At 45.8% G+C, this 24,256-nt stretch overlaps 1 protein-coding gene across 1 annotated transcript; it reads left to right on the forward strand.

Moving 5' to 3' along the window:
• Nucleotides 1-8,263: 8,263 nt before the first annotated feature.
• On the forward strand, nt 8,264-23,805 carry F9 (coagulation factor IX). The gene is made up of 8 exons (XM_071757414.1): nt 8,264-8,405; nt 11,271-11,434; nt 11,773-11,797; nt 13,562-13,675; nt 15,342-15,470; nt 17,539-17,777; nt 19,902-20,019; nt 23,157-23,805. Exons 1-8 carry the CDS (start codon nt 8,339-8,341, stop codon nt 23,702-23,704), a joined length of 1,404 nt encoding a protein of 467 aa, XP_071613515.1. The 5' UTR covers nt 8,264-8,338; the 3' UTR covers nt 23,705-23,805.
• Nucleotides 23,806-24,256: the final 451 nt, after the last annotated feature.

The raw sequence follows: 24,256 nt of genomic DNA on the forward strand, positions 1-24,256 counted from the left end.
TATAACAACAATAAATGGCGTTTAGAACTTCCTGTAGACAGATTAGAGGCATTAATTAAAACTCATTTGATTTTAGGCATGATGATTTGTTTTCCTTCATTCTACCATCACCAGTTGTGGTGCTACCTTATCTTTTTCAATGAAGCCTGAATGCAGCAGCCCTGTTTGCTGAGGGCTCAGTTACCCAGAACCTATTGTCTTGTGGTACCTGAAGAAGGGGAGCTGGGATATTTAGGAGACATTAGGGTGGTGTCACAGGCTGAGTGGTTGAGCATACACTGTGCAAACCAAGTGAAGTGGGTCAGCTGAAGACAAGGTGTATTACCAAGCTTTACATTTGCTTATCTGGGAAATTAGACTTGTGAGAAAGTCTTAGTTCATTTAATGGATAATATTTCTTTTTATGAAGCTTTTTATTGCTCCACTTAGAGAATTTCACTGGCAATTCCATTATATAGGGCAGCTTTAATGCATGACAGAAACACATCGTGCCCTGTACAGACCTCCAGGACCACTCCTGGTCTTACCATGATGGGGTCAACCTGCAAGAAGAGTCTGGGGGCTGTATTAGCTCTCTGGAAAACCAGAATTCTCTGGCTGGAACTTCATTACACCATTGTGGACAGGTTCTTCTACTTTTCCATCTCCCTTTCCTATTCTCTGTGGGTTCTTGATGAAGAGGTTTCCCCTCCCAGTACATTGGTACAGATGACCACTGGATCCTGCATGCACCGATGGAGTGCACACACACACACAAAAAAAAATCAGGAGTTTCCCAGAATAACTTTTTAAACATTCACTACTAAGGGCTCAAAATGACCTAACAGTCCTTCTGGTGATGGTTAACCCCAAAACCTTTACAGAAGATAACTTTGCAGAGAATCACAAATGAGATAATTTTCTACCATAAGAAAATTTTCTTTGGGAACTCATACTTTAAATGAAGTTTTTCATCATTCCCTTCTTCCCAGAAGATACCAGGAACCTCCCCAGGCAAAGCAATGACAGTTCCATGTGCACTCACCAATCAGGGTGTTCTTTTCCAGCTGACAACTTGATACAGATTAAATTCTGAATCCTATTCAATAATCACATCTTTCTTCACTGTTGTTTATTACTCTATAGAGAATTTTAAAGATTTTAAGCTTTTTTTCTTTTTAAAGAAAGAAGTACAGGGTTTTTTTTTATCAGTGCATGGGGACATAAAATGTCCTCAGATTTCCCAAGACTCAAGTTATTATCCTCTGAGATTACCAAAGACTGTTTCCTACATAGGCAGAAAGCAAAAGAAAATCATAATTTAAAATAGAAATTTAAGAGCCAAGGGTGTCATGCCTGCAAATGAAGAACATGAAGCACATGAAGAACTCAATTAGAGATGGAACTTTGTGGATCTATTTAGAAAAATACCACCACTGCCTCTGCAGGGTCAAGCCATGAGAAAGAACCACGAAATTTGTTGGACAAAGGAGGTTTAAGAGGGAAAACAGAATCAAACCCCATTTCTAGCTGTACTACATAGAAGACAGAAGTCCTGATCATTTTTCCAAATGCTGTAACCTCACTTGAAGGGCTTCTTTAGAAATGATGTTTGTTCTTCATCTTTCATCAGATGAATTTTTTTCCTCCTTAGAAAGGGGCTGAACCTTTTAACATTGCTGCAGAGTAAAGACATTGCTAATAAATATTTAAATACTCAAAGGTTTAAGTGAAAAAAAGGATTTGCTGGATAATATTTCACTTTCCTTAAACTGTTTGTTCACCATCAAAATTGAAAATTTTAATTTTATGGTGATTGCTCAGAGAGCTGATGTTCAGACACTTCTCTGAGAAACCCAAGAGCCAGGAAGGCAGTCTATAAATAGCTGCCTTGGAAATAAACTTCTGTGAATTGGACATAACCCAAATCAGATTTTCAAGCATGTTGTAAATTACCTGCAGCCAGAGCATAGGTTAAAAAAATTTACTAGCCCTGAGCTTCATTCCTCAGATTCATGTCCTGGCAATATTTTAAACCTAGAGCAGACCATAGGGAAGTCAGGCTCAGCCTGCCCTCAGCCCCAGGTGGTTATTTATTCCTGTGCTGACACAGCAGGATTTTCTTCTAGCCTTGCACTAATGCAAATGCTCAGAACAACCAGAAGCATCATCTCAACTTTCTATTATATTAATACCAAAAGAATTGCTTGTGACCTCCTTAAAAGGAGTGGAGCAGTGACTACACAGGGTTACACATGCTGCTTTAGGTGTCATTTTGAACCACAGTGATTTAGCTCCAACACAGGCTGTCCCTGTCAATGGAGGGTGACCCAGCAGCACTGCCAGGTTCCCCTGGAGAGGTTGAGTCCAGTCACTTGTGCAAGGCACGAATAGACTTGTTGGCTTTTATGGATTAGTGCCTGAACTCCCACTAAAGCCTCTGCTCTATGAATACATCTCTCCATTCATTTTTCCAGGCTTCAGGTAATTCTGGTTGTTGATTTATAAATCCCACCTCCCTTATCCCTGTCTTCTGTGCCAGTTGTGAAAGTCTCCTTGGGCACAAAAAGTCCCTTCTCTTATGGTTGGGAAGTTCTCATTATGCTTCAGATGCCACAGTAAATGAACCACAACCAGACAAAATGTTAGAAGGAAAAACTAAAGGGAGACCATTAAGAAGCAGTGACCTGGATCAAGTGCTGGAGGGAGGGAAGATCCTCACAGGTTCACTGCACAAACTACAGACAGGTTTGGTGTGATGGACGTAAAGTCCTGCCAGGTGGTTTTCTTACCAGCCTGGTTTTATCCAAGGTCTGAGACAGCCAGTGCTGTCATGCCACCAGGCTTCCAGTCAATTTTGCAGTGAAGTGTCTTATTAAGAGATGGCCAAACCCACAGCCCCATTTCAGACTGTGATGGCACAAAGAGACATCAGAATGTGGCTCTAAATTTACAAGAATATCAAGATGAGGTCAGTACTTGAGCAAGATGAATTATGTTCTCATCCTGCGTTCCTTGCATAGTGCAACCTTGGCTGGGAAGCTCAAAGCCTTGAAGAGAAGAAACACTCAGGTCCATGTTCATTCACAGGAAGAGAGTACAAAGCATTCACCTGTTGAGTCAGGATTCATAGCTGGGAGCTATGATGCTTTTTAGAAGAAGCACACATCACAAACTCTTTGTGTTTCCATGAGTCTGAGAGAGCTTTCAAGATTAAAAAAAACAGATGTGAAGAAGCACCCACCAAAACCCCTTGGGAAATGCTTTTTGTGATTTCTAAAAATAATCCTCTGCAGTTGCAAATTATGATCGAAGCCTGAGCTTTGGAACTCAGGCATTTTTTCAAAGAGATGAGCCTGATTTAGAAAGAGAGTAACATATTAGACATTGCACCTTTTGGCTGGTTGTATTTTCATGCATGTGAAACATTTCACTTGATTTTACAAGTTCTCAATATGCTTCAACTCAAACAGTATATTCCTAATTAGTCATACAGCCCCAGTTTCCAAGAGGGGCAGCCAAATCAAGACTGAGAATTTTCCTGAGGCTGGATAAAGATGATACTTTTTTCTTTTTTTTTTTTTTAAGATTACTTCCTGGCTGTTTAAATGCAAAAACGCTCAAGACATCTGCAGAAAACTTTAAATTAGCAACTTCAACTACAAGTTCAGCCAGTGCAAATCTGATGAAGTTCCATGCAGTCACGTCAGGTCCCAGCCCTCATCTTTCCCTTTGCATCCTATTGTTCATCCCTCTTCTCTTACTATCAAGGCTCCCAACACCTCCTGAACAAAGCATGGGCCTGACACAGCAATTCTACAGACACCAGAAATGTATGGACACTGGAGTCTCATTTTCTCATTGCACTAGGAGCATAGATGTTCACATACCCTGTGGAGTCAACACTTCAAAGCCCAATCATATCACTCCTGGTGAATGAAGACTCCTCCTCTCCCCAGCTGGGCAACTGGGAAGATGCAAGGCTTCTCTGCTGGGTGCAATGGGATTGTTGATGGAGTGAGCAAGGTGTCTCAGAGATCTGGTTCAAAGCAACCTCCAGAGCTCAAGCTCACACCAGCAAGCCTGGGGTGGGATGAGCCCCTGTCCCCCACACAGATGGGAGTCAGCTTTTGAGCTTGTATTTAACTTTGTTCTATCCCTATACAATAATATTGGAGCTTGGTAATCTACCTGGCCCATCAAAACCTGCACGAGCTCTGAGCTTTGTTTTATTGCTTTATCCACAGTTTGAAGTGAAGTCAGAAAAATCTAACTTTAGAATAACTTCAACATCATGGTTTGTTTAGCCATGCTTTCCACAGACAATGACCAACTCAAATCCAGATTTCCTTTTAATGTGGCCTATTTTACATCAAACAGAAAAGATATTAAAGCTGCTGCTGTGAGATGTGCTGCTCCATGAATTAGTAATTGTGTTTACCTTCTACATTGGGAATTTTTTGCCTGTGTTACAGTTTCTTAGTGCCACTCAACATGAGAAGGTTTTATTAGAATGAGACTATTTCAAAGCACTTTTACACTTGTGTAGAGTCACTGACTTATTTACTTTCTGACAGTTATTTACTTCCTGTAAATATTTCACAGGCACAGGGTCTCCCAGATGAAAGGAGAGTTTGTTCTGTCCTCCTGTTCAGGAGTCTAATTAAAAACAGAATAAACTGGGAGGGATGGAGCTTACGTGTGAACTGCAATGGATGTGTCTGGAGGGAATTCAGCAAGGGAAGCCTGTCTCTTGGCACTAGAATTCAAGCCTCTGCATGAAAGCAGAAGAAAAATGCCCAACAGAGAAACTGAAAGGCCTGAGATGAACAGGGGAGCTTTCAGAGACAGGATAACAGCAGTATCTCCCTCTGCCTGCAACCCCATCAGCCCAGAGCCATTGCCATGAGGACAAGGCTTCTGCATCCCACTTGTGAAAGCTGGGGACATGTCCTCACCTGGGGAAGGTCACTAATGTCACTGGCATCCAAATAAACCTCATGCCTTGAGTGGCTATGGGCCCTGCAACAGAAATAGCACTTTCTCTAGTATGTTAGTGACTGTGACAGAATGATAGGCACTGCAAAGGACTCCATGGCTGGGCTGCCTCTATATTTGGATAACTTCCCACAATCTTGCTCCAGAAAAAAGCCAGGGACTTCAAAGTAATCAAATAAAAAGGGAAAAAGAAAAAAAAAGAAAAAAAAAAAAAAGAGAATGATCAAAAAAAAAAAAAGAATGATCAAGCATGACGTCCCTTATTTTTTTGCAGAAATAGCTTGTTTGCTGTTGGTAATGGAAAGTTATCACAGCTGCCTAGAACACAGGAGCAATTTGTTTAAGGTTTTGAGGGAGCATTTTTTGCTTAGAAACCTTTAAAAAGAGTGCATTTGGAGACAAGGGAGATTATAAACAATCCTTTAACAAGATTCTTAAACCATTCGGCTGCTTAACGTTATTGATCAGGGCAGGCAGAGCACATTTTAAATAAATAAATCTATCAGATTACACTGGAAACAGCTTTCTTGTCCTGCCTCCCCCTAAACTTCATTTCACTCTGCAGAAGAAAGCTTCTCCAAAAGGCAAGAAGTCCCAAAGCCCAGGTGGAGGCACTGCCAGAACAAGATGCCCTGCACCTCTACCACCTCCTTCTGCCTTAGATTCACACACACACAGTAGCCACATGTGGCACTGTTCTGTTCCAACAACAAAAAGTGATATTTCAACCAAAAAAAGCTTCAAATCTAACACTTCAAACCAGAAAAGACATCTCCTAACAGCACGTTGCTTCTAAAAGCCTTTTTAATAGGAAGGAACATGACTTGATTGTGTGTTTTCAGCAGCCTTCTTGTGAGGACATAGATCACTAAATCCAAATAATCCCATATAAGATATTTAATTGATGACATCCACCTAAGCAGCAAAGCTTTCATCTCCAATAAAAATCTGGGGATTTTGTTTGCAAAATAACTAAACCAAAACACTTTGCTTTCAATTTCACGCCCCACAAGTTGACAGCAATAGTAGTAAACAACAGAACTTATTTGTATTAGTAGCCTCATTTATTCTAATAATGTAGGCATTTTCTGCAGATTAATTAGCAATAATGTTGTGAATACTATTACAAGTGAAATATGCACCGTAAACCAAAAATAATTTAACTGACCTATGTTCTAAAGTAAAATATTTACAGTGATGAGATTCTAATTATCCTTTGTTAGGGCAGGCCATTCTTTACACTCCTCTTTATTGATAGGAGATGTATTGTTTCAGCATTTCAGCTTAATTCATGTTCTCACATTTGCATTTTCCTATGCACAGAAAACGAGAGACGATCATTACCTTCTTCACTTTGCATTCAATTTACATCAACAGCACATTACCTCATCCTAACTCATTTATCTGCCACAGAAATTTGGTAAGAAAAGCTGCTGTCAGTAATGAATACAGATAATTTCAAATGGTCAAAGAAGAAACAAGATGAATTACAGGGCTTGGGATCTTTTGTTTGCTCAAGAAAAGGAAAATAAAAGATTTTTTTTTTCCACCTAGGCAACAGGGATCTCACAAGCTGTAGCTCACATTCAGCATCCCATACTTACCTGTAGCTGATGGGTCCTTTTTGCATACAAAACTCCAGATACCCACACAGCCACAAATGTCTCTCTCATTTGCTACACGAGGCAGCATTCTTCAGTTTTTTTACTCAGTGCACAGAATTCATGGTTCACAAACTCACGCAAATAATTTATATATGCCCAGAGGCTATTGCAGCCTCATAGCAAGTGCAGCTCTCCAGACAACATAGTCCATACCCAGGGTTTCAGCATGCAGGGTCACTCTGCTTGTGACCATTTGTGGCACCTTGGAACATGCTGTGGGGTTCTCTTGCATTGACAAGAGCAGAATTATCACAGAATCATTATGGTTGGAAAGGACCTTCAAGATCATCAAGTCCAGCCATCAGCCCTACACCACCATACCCACTAAAATATCTACCACAGCACCACATCTACCTGTTTTTTTAATACCCCCAGCGATGGTGACTTCACCACCTCCCAGGGCAGACTATTCCAACCACTTCCCCACTCCTGTAGTGAAGAAATATTTCCTAATATCTAATCTGAACCTCCCCTGGCACAACTTGAAGCCGTTTCCTCTTGTCCTGTTGACAGTCACTAGGGAGAAGAGGCCAACACCAGCCAGGCTACAGCCTCCTTTCAGGAAGTTGTAGAGACCAATAGCATCTCTCCTCATCCTTCTTTTCTCCAGACTGAACAGCCCCAGTTCCCTCAGCCTGTTCTCCAGACCCCTACTCAGCCTAATTGCCCTTCTCTGCACCCATCCAGCACCCCAATGTCCTTCCTATACTGCTGCTCCCCAAACTGCACACAGTACTCAAGCTATGGCCTCACCAAGGCTAAGTGGAAGGGTAAGGTCACCTGCCAGGTCCTGCTAGTCAACGTGTTCCTAAGAGAAGCCAGGATGCTGTTTGCCTTCTTGGCTACCTGGGCACACTGTTGGCTCATGTTCAGCTGTCAATCAACACCCGAGGTCCCTCTCTGCTAGGCACCTCTTATCCATCTTGCTTTGGTGGGAAGTAGTAAAACTTGCCAGCTCCTCCCTTCTAACATTTCTGCTTTAACAAACTGTCAGAGCCTGCTGGCTTCTTGCTGCTCTTAACCATGGTATTAATACCAAGGTACAACAGCACCAACACCCCACTCAGAAATTGAGTTCTGCTTTAAAATGCCTCTGTCCCAGACCTCTGTGGTGTTGGGGAGGGCACTGAAAGCCCGAGGTATGCACAGGTGCAGTGATGACTTTCAGCTCTTCCCTGTCCATGGGGGAATGGGCAGAGAAGCAAACTGGGAAGCAGGTTTTGTGCTGGTTGACCCTGTCCTGCTCCAAGGGCACCTGGTCCTGGAGGGGAAGCTTCATCTATGGGGTTGTCTTCAAGGGAACCACACCACCTCTTCTTGATGAAATTTAGACCATCCTGAAGCCTCTGAAAATGTTTGTGTGGACTTCCACATGGCCAGCAATATCACCTGGACAGGAATAGGAAACCCAGTGCTTTAGAGAGATTCCCTGAGCTGAACTAATTTATTCTTGTGCCTTGCTCTAACCTAAACATGGCAGTAATATCCTACAGGGCAGAAGACAAGCCCAAGGTCTGCAGGTCCCTGGCAGGTTCCTTGGACATGAATAAACTCATGTAATACCCAGACTACCACTGAAAGCCTTGCCAATGGCACATCTGGGGACCTTACAGAATAAACAAAGCACTTGCACTTTGGAACTATTGACTGAGCTCCACCACCAGAACAATTTGTTAGCAGGAGGTTTCAGGAAGAAGATGGCAAATATCCCCCTCCTTCTCTCCATTTTCCTTCTGGGAGCTTGTCTTGGTGATGAAAGTGCAGGTGGGTCCATTTAAAACCTAGAAATTCCTTCACTTTTGGGTGTGGGGTGTTACTAGCCCAGGTGAAGGGACAATTTTGTCACTTGATGGTGGGACAGTTTGTGCAGTCTGATAGGAGGTGAGAGCTCAGAGGAAATTCTGCATTCCATAGCTCCTCTCTTTAAAGCTCTGGTTTTTTTTTTTTCTTGGGAATGAAATAATAGGTTTTACGTTGATTTTACACAGAATGTGTCACAGGGATTAATTTTAAGAATGGGATTTTTCTTAAACCTTTGGCAGCTTTTAAGCTTTCTGAGCTTGATTCAGCCATTTTAGAATGCACCCACGCATGCACAGAAGGAAAAAAAGAGGAGAGCCTCGTGCTAGGGTAACATCCACACCTCAGTGTGTACTCCCTGAGTACAGGCAAGTACTCACATCAATAAAACAGTCACTGGATTTGCCACCATGAGAATTGTTTAAAGCCAAACCCAGCAGGAATTTAACACAGACTGTAAGATGCAGCCAAAACTGTAGACAAGATAGAGGAGTTGATGGATGTGGGCAATCACACATAGTAATGCGGGCTGCTGCTTGATTTATCTGTACCAGCAATGATTCCAGTAGAGGCTGCTTGACATCCAGTGTGAATACTTGTTTCGTGCAAGGCTGGCCTTTCTTCTTTCATTAAAACATTGCAAGCAACAGGTTAAAAAAAAAAAAAAAATGTCTGTCTTCCAAAATGTTTGCTTAATAATGAAAAAAGTGAGCAGAGCCTCATATTGGTACCACCACCCAGCCAGTTGAAGAAAATACTGTATTGGACTGGAGGGACAGGAGTACCCCACAGCCCCATTTCCCTGTCTCTGTGAGTACATCCTTGGTCTGAGGATGGTTTCCAGCCAGGGGGAGTACCATGCCTGTCATCCCATGGGGTCTGCAACCTTCAGTTCAAGTCAAGTTTTGCTTGTGAAGCAGCAACTGAGAAAGCCTAGAGAGATCTGATGGAGGCAAAGCTGCAGTCATTAAAATGACTTCTCCCTATAAAGTGGGTTAATTACAGCAGGTGCCTGGCACAGCCCACTGGGAAGACGAGGAACAGGTCCAATGGAGCCTGAGGGAAGGGGACAGGTCTTTTCCAATGAGGCCATTCTTCCCCCCAGTGTCTCCATGCCCTCACCACCTGGCTCAGCCAGAGAGGCTCATCTGGGGTTGTTTTTTTCATGTCCACCCATAAAAGACAACCCTGCAGCTAGGAGGGGACCACCCCCATGAGGCTGCAGTGTTGGAAGCAAGCCTGGCATCCTCAGAGCTCAGTGCTTTATCCATCAATACCTACTGCCAAAAAACATTAGATTCAGGTCAGGATTTTAATGCACTGTTTTTTGGTTTTAACCAAAGGCACCCCAACGTGAAGGGGGCAGAGATGCAAGCTTGCTGTACAGCTACCAAAAAGCATTGAAAAAAAACCAAACCAGACCAGTCGCTTGCAGCAAGATCTCTGGGTGAAGGGGATGGTTACACCATCAGAAACATGGTGTAAAACAAGAGGCTGTGGTCTCTGGGGTCTGCTCTGGATGGAAAGTGAGTTATCCAGGAGAAAGTAGCCACGGGGGGCTGGCACTTGCCCCTCGCTGTTCCCTCCGCCTGCCTGAGCTGATGCTGCCCTTGGAGGGGCCCCACGGGTGTTCAAATCCCTTCAGCACAGAGCCCCCAACTCAGGGTCCGTGCCCAGAGTGGCCACCAGCAGCTCCGGGTAGAGCTGCTCTGCCATGCCATCTGGTGACAAAAAGGGACACGGCTGAGAGCGCCAAAGGAGGGTGGAAAGAAGAGACTGGGGATGCAAAGCAGGAAAATCCTCGGGATGAAAAATGTGGGGGGTTTTTGGTTTGGTTGGTTGGGGTTTTTTTGGTTTTGTTCTTGGGTTTTTTGTGGGTTTTTTGTTTGTTTTTTTGGGGGGGGGGGGTTGTTTGTTTTTTGTTTTGTTTTGGGTGTTTTTTGGCTTTGTTTTTTAAGAGTGGTGGGATGGGCAAAGAGGTCTCAGCAGAGATCAGGACCTCTGAGCAGTGGTTCAGGAGCAAACCCTGGCTGGTGGTTGCCACTGGGAGGCTGCTGCTGACCTTGCTCCTGTGGTCCTGCCAGGAGAACATTTGTGTCAACACCATGGCAGGACTGCGTGTCCTGGTGCCCTTCAGCAGGTTGCCACCATGGGGAGGCTGGTGGTCACTATGGACCCCCCTACCTAGACTGGAGGTCCCCTGGGGAAAGTCAGTGGAGGGGACATCACCTTGGTGATGTGACCTGACCCAGGGGGTGAGGAGGGTTTGCATCACCTCTCTGCCAGCAGGAAAACGTAGAACCCATGGGCAAAGGCAAGGAGCAGGGAGAACAGCCCAGGGGATGTTGCTTCCAAAACCCCAGCTGCCTGCTGAGGAAAATGGCCTTTTACAGACAATAGGCAAAGACAGGTAAAGGACAATTCCTGTGTTCATACAAGACCTTAGCAAGTGGCAGCCTTTAAAAGCCTACTATTTTCTCCTCTCAAATATCTTCTTCTGGTCTGTGCATCTATGATAAGAAACATTCACACCATTCACACCATTAGGGTACTTTAAGCATTGAACTTCAGCAGTCCCAATCACCCTCTTGCCATCAGTCATTTCTGTCCATTGGCTACTTTCACTCTCAGTTCTCCCGGCTGCATTTAAACCAAAGAAACCTCATGTTAGTATCTCCAACACTCCTGAAACATCCCTGGCCATGGGGCAATAGTGAGGTCGAGGCACTAAAAATCCTTTCTGGAGAGCAGGGCCCTGGCAGCCCACCCCAGCTGCATCCCATGATGGCAGATGTTCCTCTATAGCCTCTTTTTCTCCTCAAACTGCAGTTTTCATTGGGAACAAGGAAGCAAACTCAGTTCTGCAGAGGCAAAGGCGAGCCAATTCCAACAGACTGGAAGAGTTTATTCCTGGGAACCTCGAGAGAGAATGCATAGAAGAAAAATGCAGCTTTGAAGAAGCCCGAGAAGTGTTTGAAAACACAGAGAAAACAGTGAGTATTGCTGCTGCAAAATAGCTTGTTCCTCATCCTTCAGGTGAGGCAGAGGGGGAAAGAGGAATGAACAACAAGGGGAAAAATTGCAGGGGCCAAGTGCAGCATCCCTTACATTTTATTCTCTATGATCCATCAGTTGGGCTGGGGAACTGCTTTAAAGGTTTGTTGGTCACCACTGGGATTATGGAGGTGGCAGATTTCCTCAGAGTCTTTTGCTGCCACTTTGGAGTCATGGCTTTACTACTTCAGTCAGGTAGTGCCCACAAATCAGAAATCTAAGGAAACCACTTTTCTTTTCTTTTTTTTTTTTTTTTTTTTTTTTTTTCCCTTTTCAGATGGAGTTTTGGAAAACATACATTGGTAAGAGCTGTTTTCTTCATGTTCAAACGCATAATATTCATCTCCCTGTGTATAAGTATCAGATGCTTATTGAAACCAGTGTATTACAGCATTCAGAAACTGTTTTGTGGCAGAGCCAGTCAGGGTCATGCACTCTATATCCTGCAGCCACCCCTCCTGGGCATTTGCTGTTTGTGTACAATTTCAAGCTAAAAAAAAATTACTTAACATGTTCTTTGTTCAAGCAGTGGTTTTGAACAGACTTCAAAAACCTCACAAAATAAAAAACAGTTTCTGCAGACCACTGGTGCTGTTGAGCCCAGTTCACACTCTGGGTTTCGGGTTCAAGCTGTGATATTGAGTAAAACAGGACAGCAATAATTAACACCCCTCCAGCAAAGAGCAAATGCTCTTTTCTCAGGCAGAGATCTCCAGATAAGACACAACCTCCAGATTACACACAATAGAGTGAATCTCTGGAAATGCCATATTTAAGTGGCACCTCAACATGATCATAGCACACAGCTGTTTGCAATTCACACCAGTGGTCTCAAAACTCTTGCTTCTCCACTTTGCACCATCTATTTCTTCCCTTTCAGCCTCCATCCCCAATGACTCCTCAGTTACTTAACAAAAAGATTTCAATGCCCACTAAAACATCTGCAACTAATTTTAAGGACATTTCAATAAATGAACTGCTTTGTAGATTGGCAAAGCTCCCAGAACATCTCACTAAAAAGCCTTAAATAAATCAGATTAGTCAGTCCAGGCTATAAAATAAAAAAGCTACACTTGCATTATAGAACTGGCCTCTGAAAAACCAACAGATGAGCCTCAGCACTGCCTTTGCTTCCTTGCTACTGTAACCAATTCCCTCTTCAAACACAAATGCTGTATATTCCCCTGTCCAAGTGCCTGGTTTACTGCTTGGTTTACAAGCTGCCATTCCCAACACGTGCAGCCCACAGGAGCTCAGCTCTGTTCCAGCACCCAAGTGGTGCCAAACTCCCATTGCCCTCACCAGACAGCAGCAACCACGACCCACACCTTATGAGCAAACCTTGATTGAGACAAAACCACCCAAGCTGCCTCCTGCATTCCAGCCCATTCCTCAAAGCACCATTACCAGCCACCTTCTTCCTTGTCTTTGCATTACCATTCCAAGGCTCGCACCCCTCTAATTTATCCAACTTACTGTTCTTAAGTGTTAGATCACTCATTTTTGCAATATTGGATATTTTTATTAAGAGCCCCAGCTTCTCAGATCTAGGCAACTGTGAAAGTAAAAGCCCTGATATGTCAAGAAAAATCTAGACTAGTTTATAGTAAAAGACTTAAAAAGAAAGGCTCTCAATCCTAATGCACAGAGAGGCCTTCAAACCCAAATGGAGAGGCCCAAACCTTCAGAGAACAAAGCAGTGTTAAAATAATTCAGGTTAAAAGATCCTAACCACTCTTGAAGAATTAAGCCCACTAACTTTCTCTAACTTAGTCAAAACATGAGGTCCTCTTGAGATGTTGCATGAGGGAGACAAAAGAGGAGTTCTGCCTAAATGAGCAGGGTCCACAATTAGGACTAAGGGTAAAGAGCTGCTGCTGTTACCCTGGTGCTGACATTGTCTGTTGTGCTCTTGGCTGCCAGGATCTGAGTTATTTTCCATGATAAAGAAGGCAGGTGTGCAGTCCCCTGCTTGTCTTTAACAGGAAGCATGCACCAAGCAAGCTCTTGGTCGGCACCAGCCACGGGATGCTCATGTTTGTTAATTCTCTTGTCTTCTCTCCAAGATGGAGATCAGTGTGACCCCAATCCGTGCAAAAACGGAGCCGTTTGCAAGGATGCAGTAAGTTCCTATGTGTGCTGGTGCCCACCTGGGTACGAAGGCAGAAACTGTGAGATAGGTACGTATGGAGGGTTGGCCTGGGGCTCCTCTTCTGCCCAACTTGATATCCCAGTGGATCAAAAGAGGCACGGAGTTTCATCCTACTTGAGGGCTGTTTGGGACACACTTCCCCTTGCTGTAAGGCACCGTGTGAATGTGCAAATCCAGCCCATCAGCAATGGGATTGCAGGGAGCATGTCTGGAGATAGAGAAGTGGATGTCTACATCTTCTCCTGTCCCTGGTGGAACCCCAGCTCCACTTCCACTGAAGACCAAGATGCTTGGTGGTACAAAGGGTTCAACAGAGACTCAGGCTCGAGGTCGCTCACTGCAGCTGCCAGCACCAATGTTGATGCAGAGACCTTACTCTCTCTCCTCAGCACCAGCCTTGCTGGAAATGCTCCACAGTCAGGGACAATATTCTTCCCTGCTGAAAGCAGCAGTGTCCTCCTGACCCAATTGGACCCCCATGCTCCCACCATTCCTCTCCATCTCCCACGCCAGGTGGTCCCCAGAGTGGGAGGATTCTCACAACCTCCTCATTTGGCTAAATTCATAATTATAATTATCACCAGCAACCTTGACTCTGAAGGCAAACAAAAGGCAAATATTTTCCTAATGGGTTGAGGAGTTTATGAAAACCAAACAGCTGATAATTTAAGCAAGAGGGATATTCAGCTCTTATAATATAATCAGGGGCTGCACGACTCACATAATGTGCTAGACTTGCTGCACTAATAAAAGATTCTCTTTCTAGTTGTGCTACTGCTCTGGCAAGAGAGGAGTGTATGTTAAAAAGAGCATTTCAAAGCTGCATCAAATTTAAATAGTCTCGTTGCAGATTTCTTGGGGAAGTGAGACAGGCACAAAAATAGCACTAGAAGCAAGGCGTGAAAAGGAGCACTGTAAAAATAGTAAATGATGGCATTAAAATGGCTACAGGAAGGGAGGTATCGTTGAGGAAGTAGGAGTGGAGTTAATCTGCTGTGAATTTTTTGAACTAAGAATGAAGTGTCTGCAGCTTAGTAGTTTCCCAACTCCAGGAGATGATTTTCCCACCACAGAGGAGTGCAAGAAGGAAGGCACAACTCTCAGTACCTCAGGCTGGGACCTGTTTCATCACACATGATGCTGAAATGGCTCTTCCACATCAGGCCAAGATGATTTCTTGGTGTGTCAGGCTTTGCTCAAGGCTTTAAGACAGGAGCCTAGCACTAATCCCAGGACAAAGCCCTTTCTGGGTCCAGGGTTTGTTCCTTCTGATACACAGTGTTCTCCACCAGCACTGGGGCTGGATTGCTGTAAGCACCAGGGGGGAGGAGAGAAGGGTGATGGTGGGGAAAGCACGTGGCTCCTAACCAAATATTTGCAGGAGTCCTTTAGGGTCAGGCTGCTAAATTTCAGACAGCACAGAGCTGTTGGAGGCAGGAGGCTGCACCAGGGCTTGGCAGGACCTCTGGTAGGACTGTTCCTCAACCTGCCTTCTCAAAGAGGTCCTGAATGCTCCTTCACTACAGGCAGGGATGGTATTTGGAAGGAGGACACTCTCCTTGTAAGCAAGCATCTGTTTTCCATGGTCTGGGTGAAAAAGAGTGGGTTATAGGCTGAGTCCAAAGGCCCAAGTCCCAATAACCCTCTGATCAGTTGTATTTCCAAAGAGCTTTCACAGTTTCCATTTCTTTCAGATTTCACCTGTGCTATTAAAAACGGAGGCTGCAAGCACTTCTGCAGGCATGACCCACCACAGAAAGTTGTGTGTTCCTGTGCCTCTGGTTACAGACTTCATGAAGATGGAAAGTCCTGTATACCTACAGGTTAACTTTTAAAATATTTTTAAGAGAGCTGGGTGAAAGCTTCCAAGGGCTTGTCCTGGGCTTAGATACATGAATCTCACAGAAATGCAATGTCCTGTTGGGAACCAGCCTTATTTCTCTGCTTAGCAAATATAAAGAGCCTGACCCCACGACTTTCCCAGTGGCAGATGTGGGGTCAGGCTTGAAGGATATGATTTGAATGCCTTTTTTAGCCTAGGTGAATGGAAAGGGGGAGCAGGTGTCCAATAATTTGTCCACAAGACAAATGCTTGTTTCAGATGGCTACTGGCACAGGCACCTCTCCTGTTGCAGACATCTTATATTTCTAGATATGGATCAGCAGCTTTCAGGAGACAGAAAAATTGCATTCAGCTGCAGCAGAATGCAGGCTGGTGCCCAGCCAGGCAGAGCTCATTCCCACATTTTTCCAATAAAAGCTACTGCTTAGTTACTGATCCTGCATCGATTATGCTCTGGGCTTTTTCAGAACAAAAGACAGTCCTTACTGTACATCCTCCTGATGTTTGACAGCTGCACATCATGCAGTGAGTTGGAGCAGCCACGTCAAGCTTTGTGGGGGTGTTGTAGCTACACACAAAGACAGTCAGCAGCAAATAGACCCCATGGCCCAGCTGTGGCATTGACAAGCAAGATGGCAAGGCAGCACAAGGGGAAATGTGGAGGGGAAATGTGCTGCCTGAGGTTGCAGCTTCAAAAAGAGCTACAAGAATAGCTAGTCTGGGTTTCATTCCCCAATTTTACCCTGCTCCTAGTCTCTTACAACAGCTCCAACTACACCCACGTGCAATCCCAATGCACCTCAGTGGATCAAGTTAGTTGGGCATGGAGATCTCAGCAGCACGTCTGGCAGAGGAAAGATAGAGAAAAAAAGTTGTCATCTAAGCTCAGTTTAACATTTGATGCAATTGTATTTTTAACACCAGAGAGTAACAGATTTGCTCACGTAAGCTTGCAGGGAGGCACCTGAACAGGTGAGTTAGTTTCTAAAGGTCTGATAGCTACAGCCAGGAACACTGAGCTCCTGAAAGTGCTGACTTTCAGCAGGCAGTGATGGGAAGCATCTTAGGAAGTCCTTAAGTCCTTCTATTAATGGAGACCATTAAGAGCTCAGGCCTGTGTTGCCCAACCTGCTGTATCACTTCCACTAGACCAGAAAGTTTTTACTGTTAGCAATAAGATTATCTTTCAGGTTGGGTAATTGCCCTTCCTGCAACAGCTTCACTTTTGTTGACTCTGAAACCTTCATTTCCTACACTAACCTTGTGGGTAAAACTCCCCATCCTTCAACACCTATTTCAGCTCTATTCCTAAAGTGAATTGTGTGGAAAAAAACCAAAAAAAACCCACCACAAAGGAATCTCAATAGGCCACGCTTACATCTGATTTGCACTAATGTTTGTTTGCACAGTGCTGTCAAAAGCTTTTCAGATGAAAGACAATGGCTGATGCTATTTATTGTTTTGACTGCCACTATCAGCAGGAATTCAGCACACACTTGGTAGGAGAGAAACGGGAAGCGCTCGTCTGAAATGAGCCTAAGGATGAGATCTTCATTAGCAGAAAAAAAATCTACAAGTCTTTCTAGAGTTTATTAATGTTTTCCTCACCTTGGTGCCAAGCAGGATTATCTGTACAACTGGCAGATATTATTTCCTGCCCTCTCCCAGCTGGACTTTTATTGTGCTCAGGTTACTTGCTGCAGAGATGCCAGCCAGGCTCCAGGCTCCCAACACGCACCTCAGCCTCCCATGAAATACAGGCACAGCTGCCCCTCAGACCTCTGCTCTCACTAACAAGTCTTCTGCTTTCTAAAACCTGTTCAGAATTCACTTTTAAAGCCCAGAAACAATTTATGCTTTTGCTACTCCTACAGGTTACCCACCCTGCTGCCCAAAGGCACAGGCAGCAGATTGTAAGATCTCAGGGGTCGGTCCACAGCCCTGCATCTCCCATGTTAGTGCTGGAACAAGGGGCTGAGCAAGGCAGAATTCGACCCCTCTCCTGCTCTTTCAGTTGCCAGTCCTAACCATGGCTGTTTCTCTCCCAGTGCCTTATCCCTGTGGAAAGATCACAGCTCCGGAAGCCAAGAGCAAACTCACCCGATCCATAAACACCTTTGAGCACTGGAACGTCACCAATGATGACCACGACGATGCTCACGAGGAGATGCTTGACAACATCACAGAAACCACCACTGCTGCCACCACAAAAATCACACCCATAATTAAGACAGGCACCCGGGTGGTTGGTGGGTCGGACAGCATGAAAGGAGAGGTGCCCTGGCAGGTATTGCCTCTTTCTGCAGCTCTCCTGGAGCTCCAGCTGTCACTCTTCTCTATTCTTTTCCTTCTAAGTGCAAGGACAGTTTTCTTCTCCATTTTCCTTTTTTACATTTAGATTATTTTTATTTATTTATTTATCCTACATTTAATATCACAGCAAGGAATCTTGCCCATCTGAGGGCTACCGGAGGAAAAAAGCAAGAAGTCAGAGTCAGCTTTACCTGGTGGGCCACAAAGGATCCAGCTCTGAGCTATAGATACAGATTATCCCATAGTCCATGAATCTACCAAGATTAAGCTGAAGGCTGAGGGAGGGGAACTGTGCAAGGCCCAGCTTTGCAATGACCAATGAAGCTGCTTTATCTGCCTCCCTCAGTTTCAAAAGATCCATGATAATTTATACCAACACAGGATTTGTCCTTGTGTGACATGTACCAAATCTGGCTGCTCTTTCTTTTTCCAGCCCTACATTCTATTTGTGACATCACAGTCATCTCTGCCTCCCCATAAGTGACATAACAGGCTGGGGAGGGGGCAGGGAGCTACAAAGAAACTTCCTCCAAAACCACTCTGCAAACACTTCAAAATTGTTCTCAAAAGGAAAAAGATAGCTCCTAGGCTGGGTGGTTTTCAAAGTTATTTATTGTCTTTAAATTCTACTCTGGCTTCAGCGAGCACAGAAATCTCAGTGGCTGAGAGTATAAAATTATAAATTCAGGTGAGGTTCTAGGAAAAGCAAACCTTTCTGTTGCAAGCTCCAGCACAGACTGACACTGATGGTGTCAATGAAAAGTTGCCCACATAGGGGTGTAAATCCCCATTCAAACAGATCAGCCAATTCCTCCCTGTCTGCTGGGGGAGCACAGCAGTGAGCAGGGGGTTTGCAGATAGGTCAGAAAGAGGCATTTGCCCTGTAGTTCACAGCTAAAAAAGCCAATAATGTGTTAGGGACATACATGGCCACCAGAAGCAGAAGTTTTGCTGGGAGGTCATGTTTCGTATCTGAAAGGAAAAGGCTGTACCACTGCCTGAGCCACACAGAGCTTTCTGGAAAAGCTTTGTGTGGGACAAGCTAGAGGTGATGCTGGCATCCAGCACCCATTCACAGAGAGCCGGATAGTTAAATATGAGAAAATAGTATCCATAAAGAAAGTAAATTTACATGCTACAAGCCCAGCTAGTTGTCTGGGCTCATGGAGACCTTTATCTCACCAGGCACCCTCTTAAATTAAGTCTTGGTTATCGTTTTGCAGGAAAAAAAAAGATGCTCAGCAGCCTGATGTGATCCAGGCAGCAGCCAGAGGGGTGCTCCCATTACCCTGGACTTTGGGGGTGGTTTTGGGGATTGGTTGCAAGGGCTCAGGTCCCAGTGGAGAGCCTTTGAATCCATGTCACTGTCTCTTCTGTAGCTGCCTCAGGGGCAGGTTGGGTGCTGAGCTCTGCCGTGGCCCCAGCACCCTGTACTGCCAGCCGGGAGCACCTGGGGCAGAGCACCCATGGGACACAGGGGATGGGGCTGGCAGCAGGGCGTTGCCATGGGTGAGCTTTGTCTTCTTCATTCTGGATACTGAGCTCCTCAAAAGGCAGCCAGCCTAACAAGGCTTTAAATGAGTAAAAATGTGGAAAGCACAAGGCTGATAGGCAGTGATGAGCTACACAGATGGGTGAATTATAGAGAAATCCCTCTTTTGAGCACAGTCCACTGAGACAGCTGATCAATTGGATTAGAACTTTTGTCATGAGGGATGTCCTGGTTTGTGCCCTGTAAACACTGAGGCAGTGAGATACTCATTTTGTATGTGCATGTTTAGATTTTGTCCCTAGTTAACTAGGTAAGATCTGGGCACCAGTAAAATACACATGGAAGTGTTTGTACTTCAGGTGCTCCGAGTTTTATGCTGAGGTTTATCCCTCCAACCTTGCAGCCAAGGGAGGAGAAGTGGAACTGGGCACCCTCTGTGACGGAGCAGGGGACATGGGGTGTGGTAGGGACTGCATGAGGAGCAGCATTTCTGGCAGCACTGGGTCTGTATGACCTAGAGGCCACCTGCCCTGTAGCCAAACCAATCCTCCACTTCCTCTCCAACCTACACAGATCCACAGGTGTGATTTCCTTCTCCTCCTGCAGGTTCTCCTAACGAACAGCAATGGTGTGGGCTTCTGTGGTGGGTCCATCATCAATGAGAAATGGGTGGTGACAGCAGCACACTGCCTGAGCCCTGGTGACAACGTCATTGCTGTGGCAGGTGAGCCCTTCGGGTGGCATCGGGGCAGCACAGGGGGGTGGGACAGGACTGGCAGTCCCAGGCACAAGGTATCAAACTCCCCCCCAGAATGGGCAACACAGGTGGCTTTAGGGCACCCAGGACCCTGATCAGAATATTCTGGCACCTTGGTCTGTGCAGGTGCCACCACCTCTGGTGGCAGTGAGTAGGGGCTGGTCTTGGTCCCAAAGCCACCAAGCTGCTAGGCTGTGTTGCAAATGTCTCACCTGAGCCAGGGAGGACCACTGGATGCTTAAAACCCTGATGGGATACAGTTAAGGTGCTGCTTCATGAGCTGGTGGGGTGGATTTTTATCTTTATTACCCAGCTAGGACCTCACTAGGGATTTCTGCCTTTCTTGGGGGTCACACTAAGTTTTCACATAGCTCTCAGAGAATGGATTCATGTGGCTGGTGCAAGACAGGCATCAGCAACCTGGCTAACTACATGCAAGAAGGTGACTATTTTCTCCTGACTTCTTTAGAATGAAATATAATTTAGGGACCGAAGTAGAGGAATTGGGCTGGTATGAGGAAAATGAGATTTTACAGCAGGGTCTCTGGGGAGTCTGGCAGGGGCAGTGTGGCCAGACTGCAGGGAGTGATTCTGCCACTTCAAAACACAAATGTATCTCTGCTCAAAAAAAAAAAAAAATAGCATTTCTCCCTGATTCTTGGTACCCAACTCTTCCAGACTGCCTGCTAGAGAATTGTGGCAGAAACAGCTTTCCTAAATTATTTATTTCTCCCCTGTGTGACAAACCAGTACAGGAAGGTGATGTGGGTAGGTCCAGGAGGGGGAACACTGACCTGTTCAGGGATTGCTACAAGGAGCCTGGAGAGGAGGCATGAGAGAAACATGCTTTCTGCTTAAACACTATGACACCTATTAGTGACAAAAATTACATTCTACCTGAAGCACTGAGCTTACATCTACACAAACAAGCTCATCAAGAGGACTCCAGGTGCATCTTCATCTCCCACATCAACATGCCCAAGCTTCTGGGTATTCCCAGCCAGACCCTCAGGGATAGCTACCACCCTCCCAGAGCTGGCAGGATGATCCTCACAGCTCACACACATCACTTTTTGCTATCTATTTTCATGCAGTTTTGCTGGAAAGCCCAGCCCAAAACCCAGCCTTGAACCCACCAACATGAGAAGGTGCAAAATGCCCTGTGCAAAACCAGTCCTAGAAAATCACGTTCCCACCTGGACAAAAGTTTTACTTTTCTGTATCTGCAGGCAAACTGCCTCTCCCTTCAGGCTCTCTCCTGCATGTCACATACCCCTCCATTTAGGATATGTTATCAGCCAGCTCCCCTTGCACTACCTTCACACCACTCTGCAGCACTGCTGGGTTTCCAGAGCAGGATTTTGGACAGGCAGTAACTCAAGAAAGAAAAATACAAACGTGTAGGGCTTCAGATAATGTTGGGTTTGTGCCTGCACTATGTACACTGCATGGGCAACACCTGCTTCCTTCACATCCACTCATACTGAACATTCAGTTTTGAATATAGCATCCTAGGAGGCCCAAAAATCCAAAGCAGAGAGTGGAAGCATCATCCCTCTCCTGTCTTTCTTTGCCTTTCCACTCTTATCCCTGAAGAGTAGTTTCAGGACCCCAGCTATAGTAAGCAATGGTAGCATAAGAAAAACCCTCTCAAACTCTCCCCCCACATTCCTCTTGCATTTTCACTGTGGAGACACATCCTGCATGGATGTCACACTCTGCTGAAAGAAAAAAAAAAATCCAAAAAACACCCTCACAAAGCCCAGCACCAGCCACCAAACCTGCCTTCCCCAGGCTCCAGCATCCACATGAACCCATCAAGCAGCCTCCTTACCTCTCTGGACAAGCTCCCTCCTGCTCCTTGCAGGTGGTTGCAGCAGACACAGGACACCAGCACTGCAGCAGATATCGTTTAGAGGAGATGGCACATTCTGGAGATCCCAGCAAAGCAGGCAGAAATCCCCCAGAAGGGGTGAACTGCACCCTGTGCCTCTGGGGCCACAAGAAAGCGATGGGGAAAAGTCCAGTCTTCAGCACAGCCAGGGCCCAGGCAGGAGAAGGGACACAAACTCTACCTGCTTACAGACCAAAGACCCCAGAACATCTGCCCTTCCTTTTACCTCTTCCACAAGCAGGTAATGAGCTGCCAGCAGCTCAGCCAGAGGAGCCTGAAGCTGCAATCACTGGCAGCTGAGCCACAAGCTGGCAGTGAGGACAAGGAGCACCTGGGGCTGGGGGAAGGTTTGTTGCCCCGTGGCCAGGGGGTATCAGAAAAGGCAAGGTCAGGTTTCTTTTCACTAAAGACTTATTTTGAACAAAAGGTTTTAATTCTAGTGGCTTTCCTTCCTTTGATGTAAAGGAAATACCCCTTACAGCTCTTTGAGTCTCCTAAATGGCAAAGAAGATACATTATGGAATCACAGAATCATTTTGGTTGGAAAAGATCTTTAAGATCACCAAGTGTAACACAGCACTGCCAGGGCCACCACTAAACCATGTCCCTGAGCACCACATCTTTTAGATACCTACAGGAATGGTGACTCCACCACTGCTTTGGGCAGCCTGTGCTGGTGCCTGACACCACTTTCAGTAAAAAAAGTTTCTCCAACATCCAAACTAAACCTCCTCTGGCACAACTTGAGGCCATTCACTCTTGCTCTATCACTTATAACTTGTTAGAAGAGACCAACCTCCTGCCCCCCAACCCCTATCAGCTACACCCTCCTTTCAGGTGCTTGAAGAGATTGATAAGGTCTCCCCCTCAGCCTCCTTTTCTCCAGGATAAACAATCCCAGATCCCTCCTCATAAGCTCATTACCACCATGTTTGACAAAACCATCTGAGGCAATGGCACTAGATCTGCCAGTGTCCCACCTGGGGCTTCAGGTCGTGCCAGCTGTGGGGACTGAGGATTTGCTGCCACGGGAGAACCCCCATCACCCTTTGACAAGGAGCCAGCAGCCTTTTCGCCACCAGGCTTGGAGCAGCCAGAGGGCTGGATTTTGCAGAGCTCATCCTTTTGTAGCCACCTTGCTGGGCTGGCGTCACATCCGGATGGCATCCTCAGGACGTGGTTGCTGCCCAAGCCCCCCTTGTCTCTGCAGGTGAATACAACACCCAGGAGGACGACCACACCGAGCAGCGGCGTCAGGTGGTGAGGATCCTCCCCCATTACACCTACAACGCCACAATCAACAAGCACCACAACGACATCGCCCTCCTGGAGCTGGACAAGCCGCTCACCTTCAACAGCTACGTCACCCCCATCTGCATCGGCAGCCAGAAATTCACCAACGAGCTGCTGAAGCACGGGACAGGGACAGTCAGTGGCTGGGGCAGCACTCTCTACCGCGGGCGGGCTGCCACCATCCTTCAGGTCCTCAAGGTGCCTTTTGTGGATCGGCCAACCTGCCTCAAGAGCACCTCCACCACCATCCTGCCAAACATGTTCTGTGCCGGCTTCGCGGCGGGGGGCAGGGACACCTGTGAGGGGGACAGCGGGGGTCCCTACACCACCGAGATTGAGGGCACGTGGTTTCTGACAGGGATCACCAGCTGGGGGGAGAAATGTGCCACGCCGGGTAAATACGGCATCTACACCAGGGTCTCCAAGTACCTGAGGTGGATAAAGGACACCACAAAGCTTACCTAAGCCAGCGGGTGGTTCTGACAGGCTGGGGAATGGACTGAAGAGGTAATCAGTGTGTTTTTCAGAAATTGTTGCATTTTAATAAACATTTCTCGATGAACCAATTCATCAATTTTCATCATTTTCTCGATGAACTAATCCCTGCCTGTGGAAGGCAAAAGCTGAGAACGTGGTGGAAACGTGGCAGTAAAGGAAATAAAAAGCCCTTTTGATTACCCATGACTACACTCCTGAATGCATCAACACTGCTGGGATGGTGTAAGCCCCCAAATCCCAAATGCAGAGGCTGGTGTAGATAGATGAGCTGGGGCACAGCTCCCATGTGCCACTGTGCCACCAGCATTGTCCCAGGTGCTGCACAGGGCTGGGTGCCTCAGGCATCCACATCCACCACGGCCCCTGTGAGCAGCCCACCCTCAGTGCTCCCGGGCAGACATTTTCATCTGAGGTGGATCATGGGCAACAAACAGGGCTCCTCCAACTTTAGAATGACATAAATTTGCTGTATAAATTACAAAAAATCTGCATAAAACTCATCTAAAGGTGATGTCAGGC

Source organism: Heliangelus exortis, chromosome 14 (genome assembly GCF_036169615.1).
Source record: "Heliangelus exortis chromosome 14, bHelExo1.hap1, whole genome shotgun sequence".
Classification (NCBI taxonomy): Eukaryota; Metazoa; Chordata; class Aves; order Apodiformes; family Trochilidae; genus Heliangelus; species Heliangelus exortis.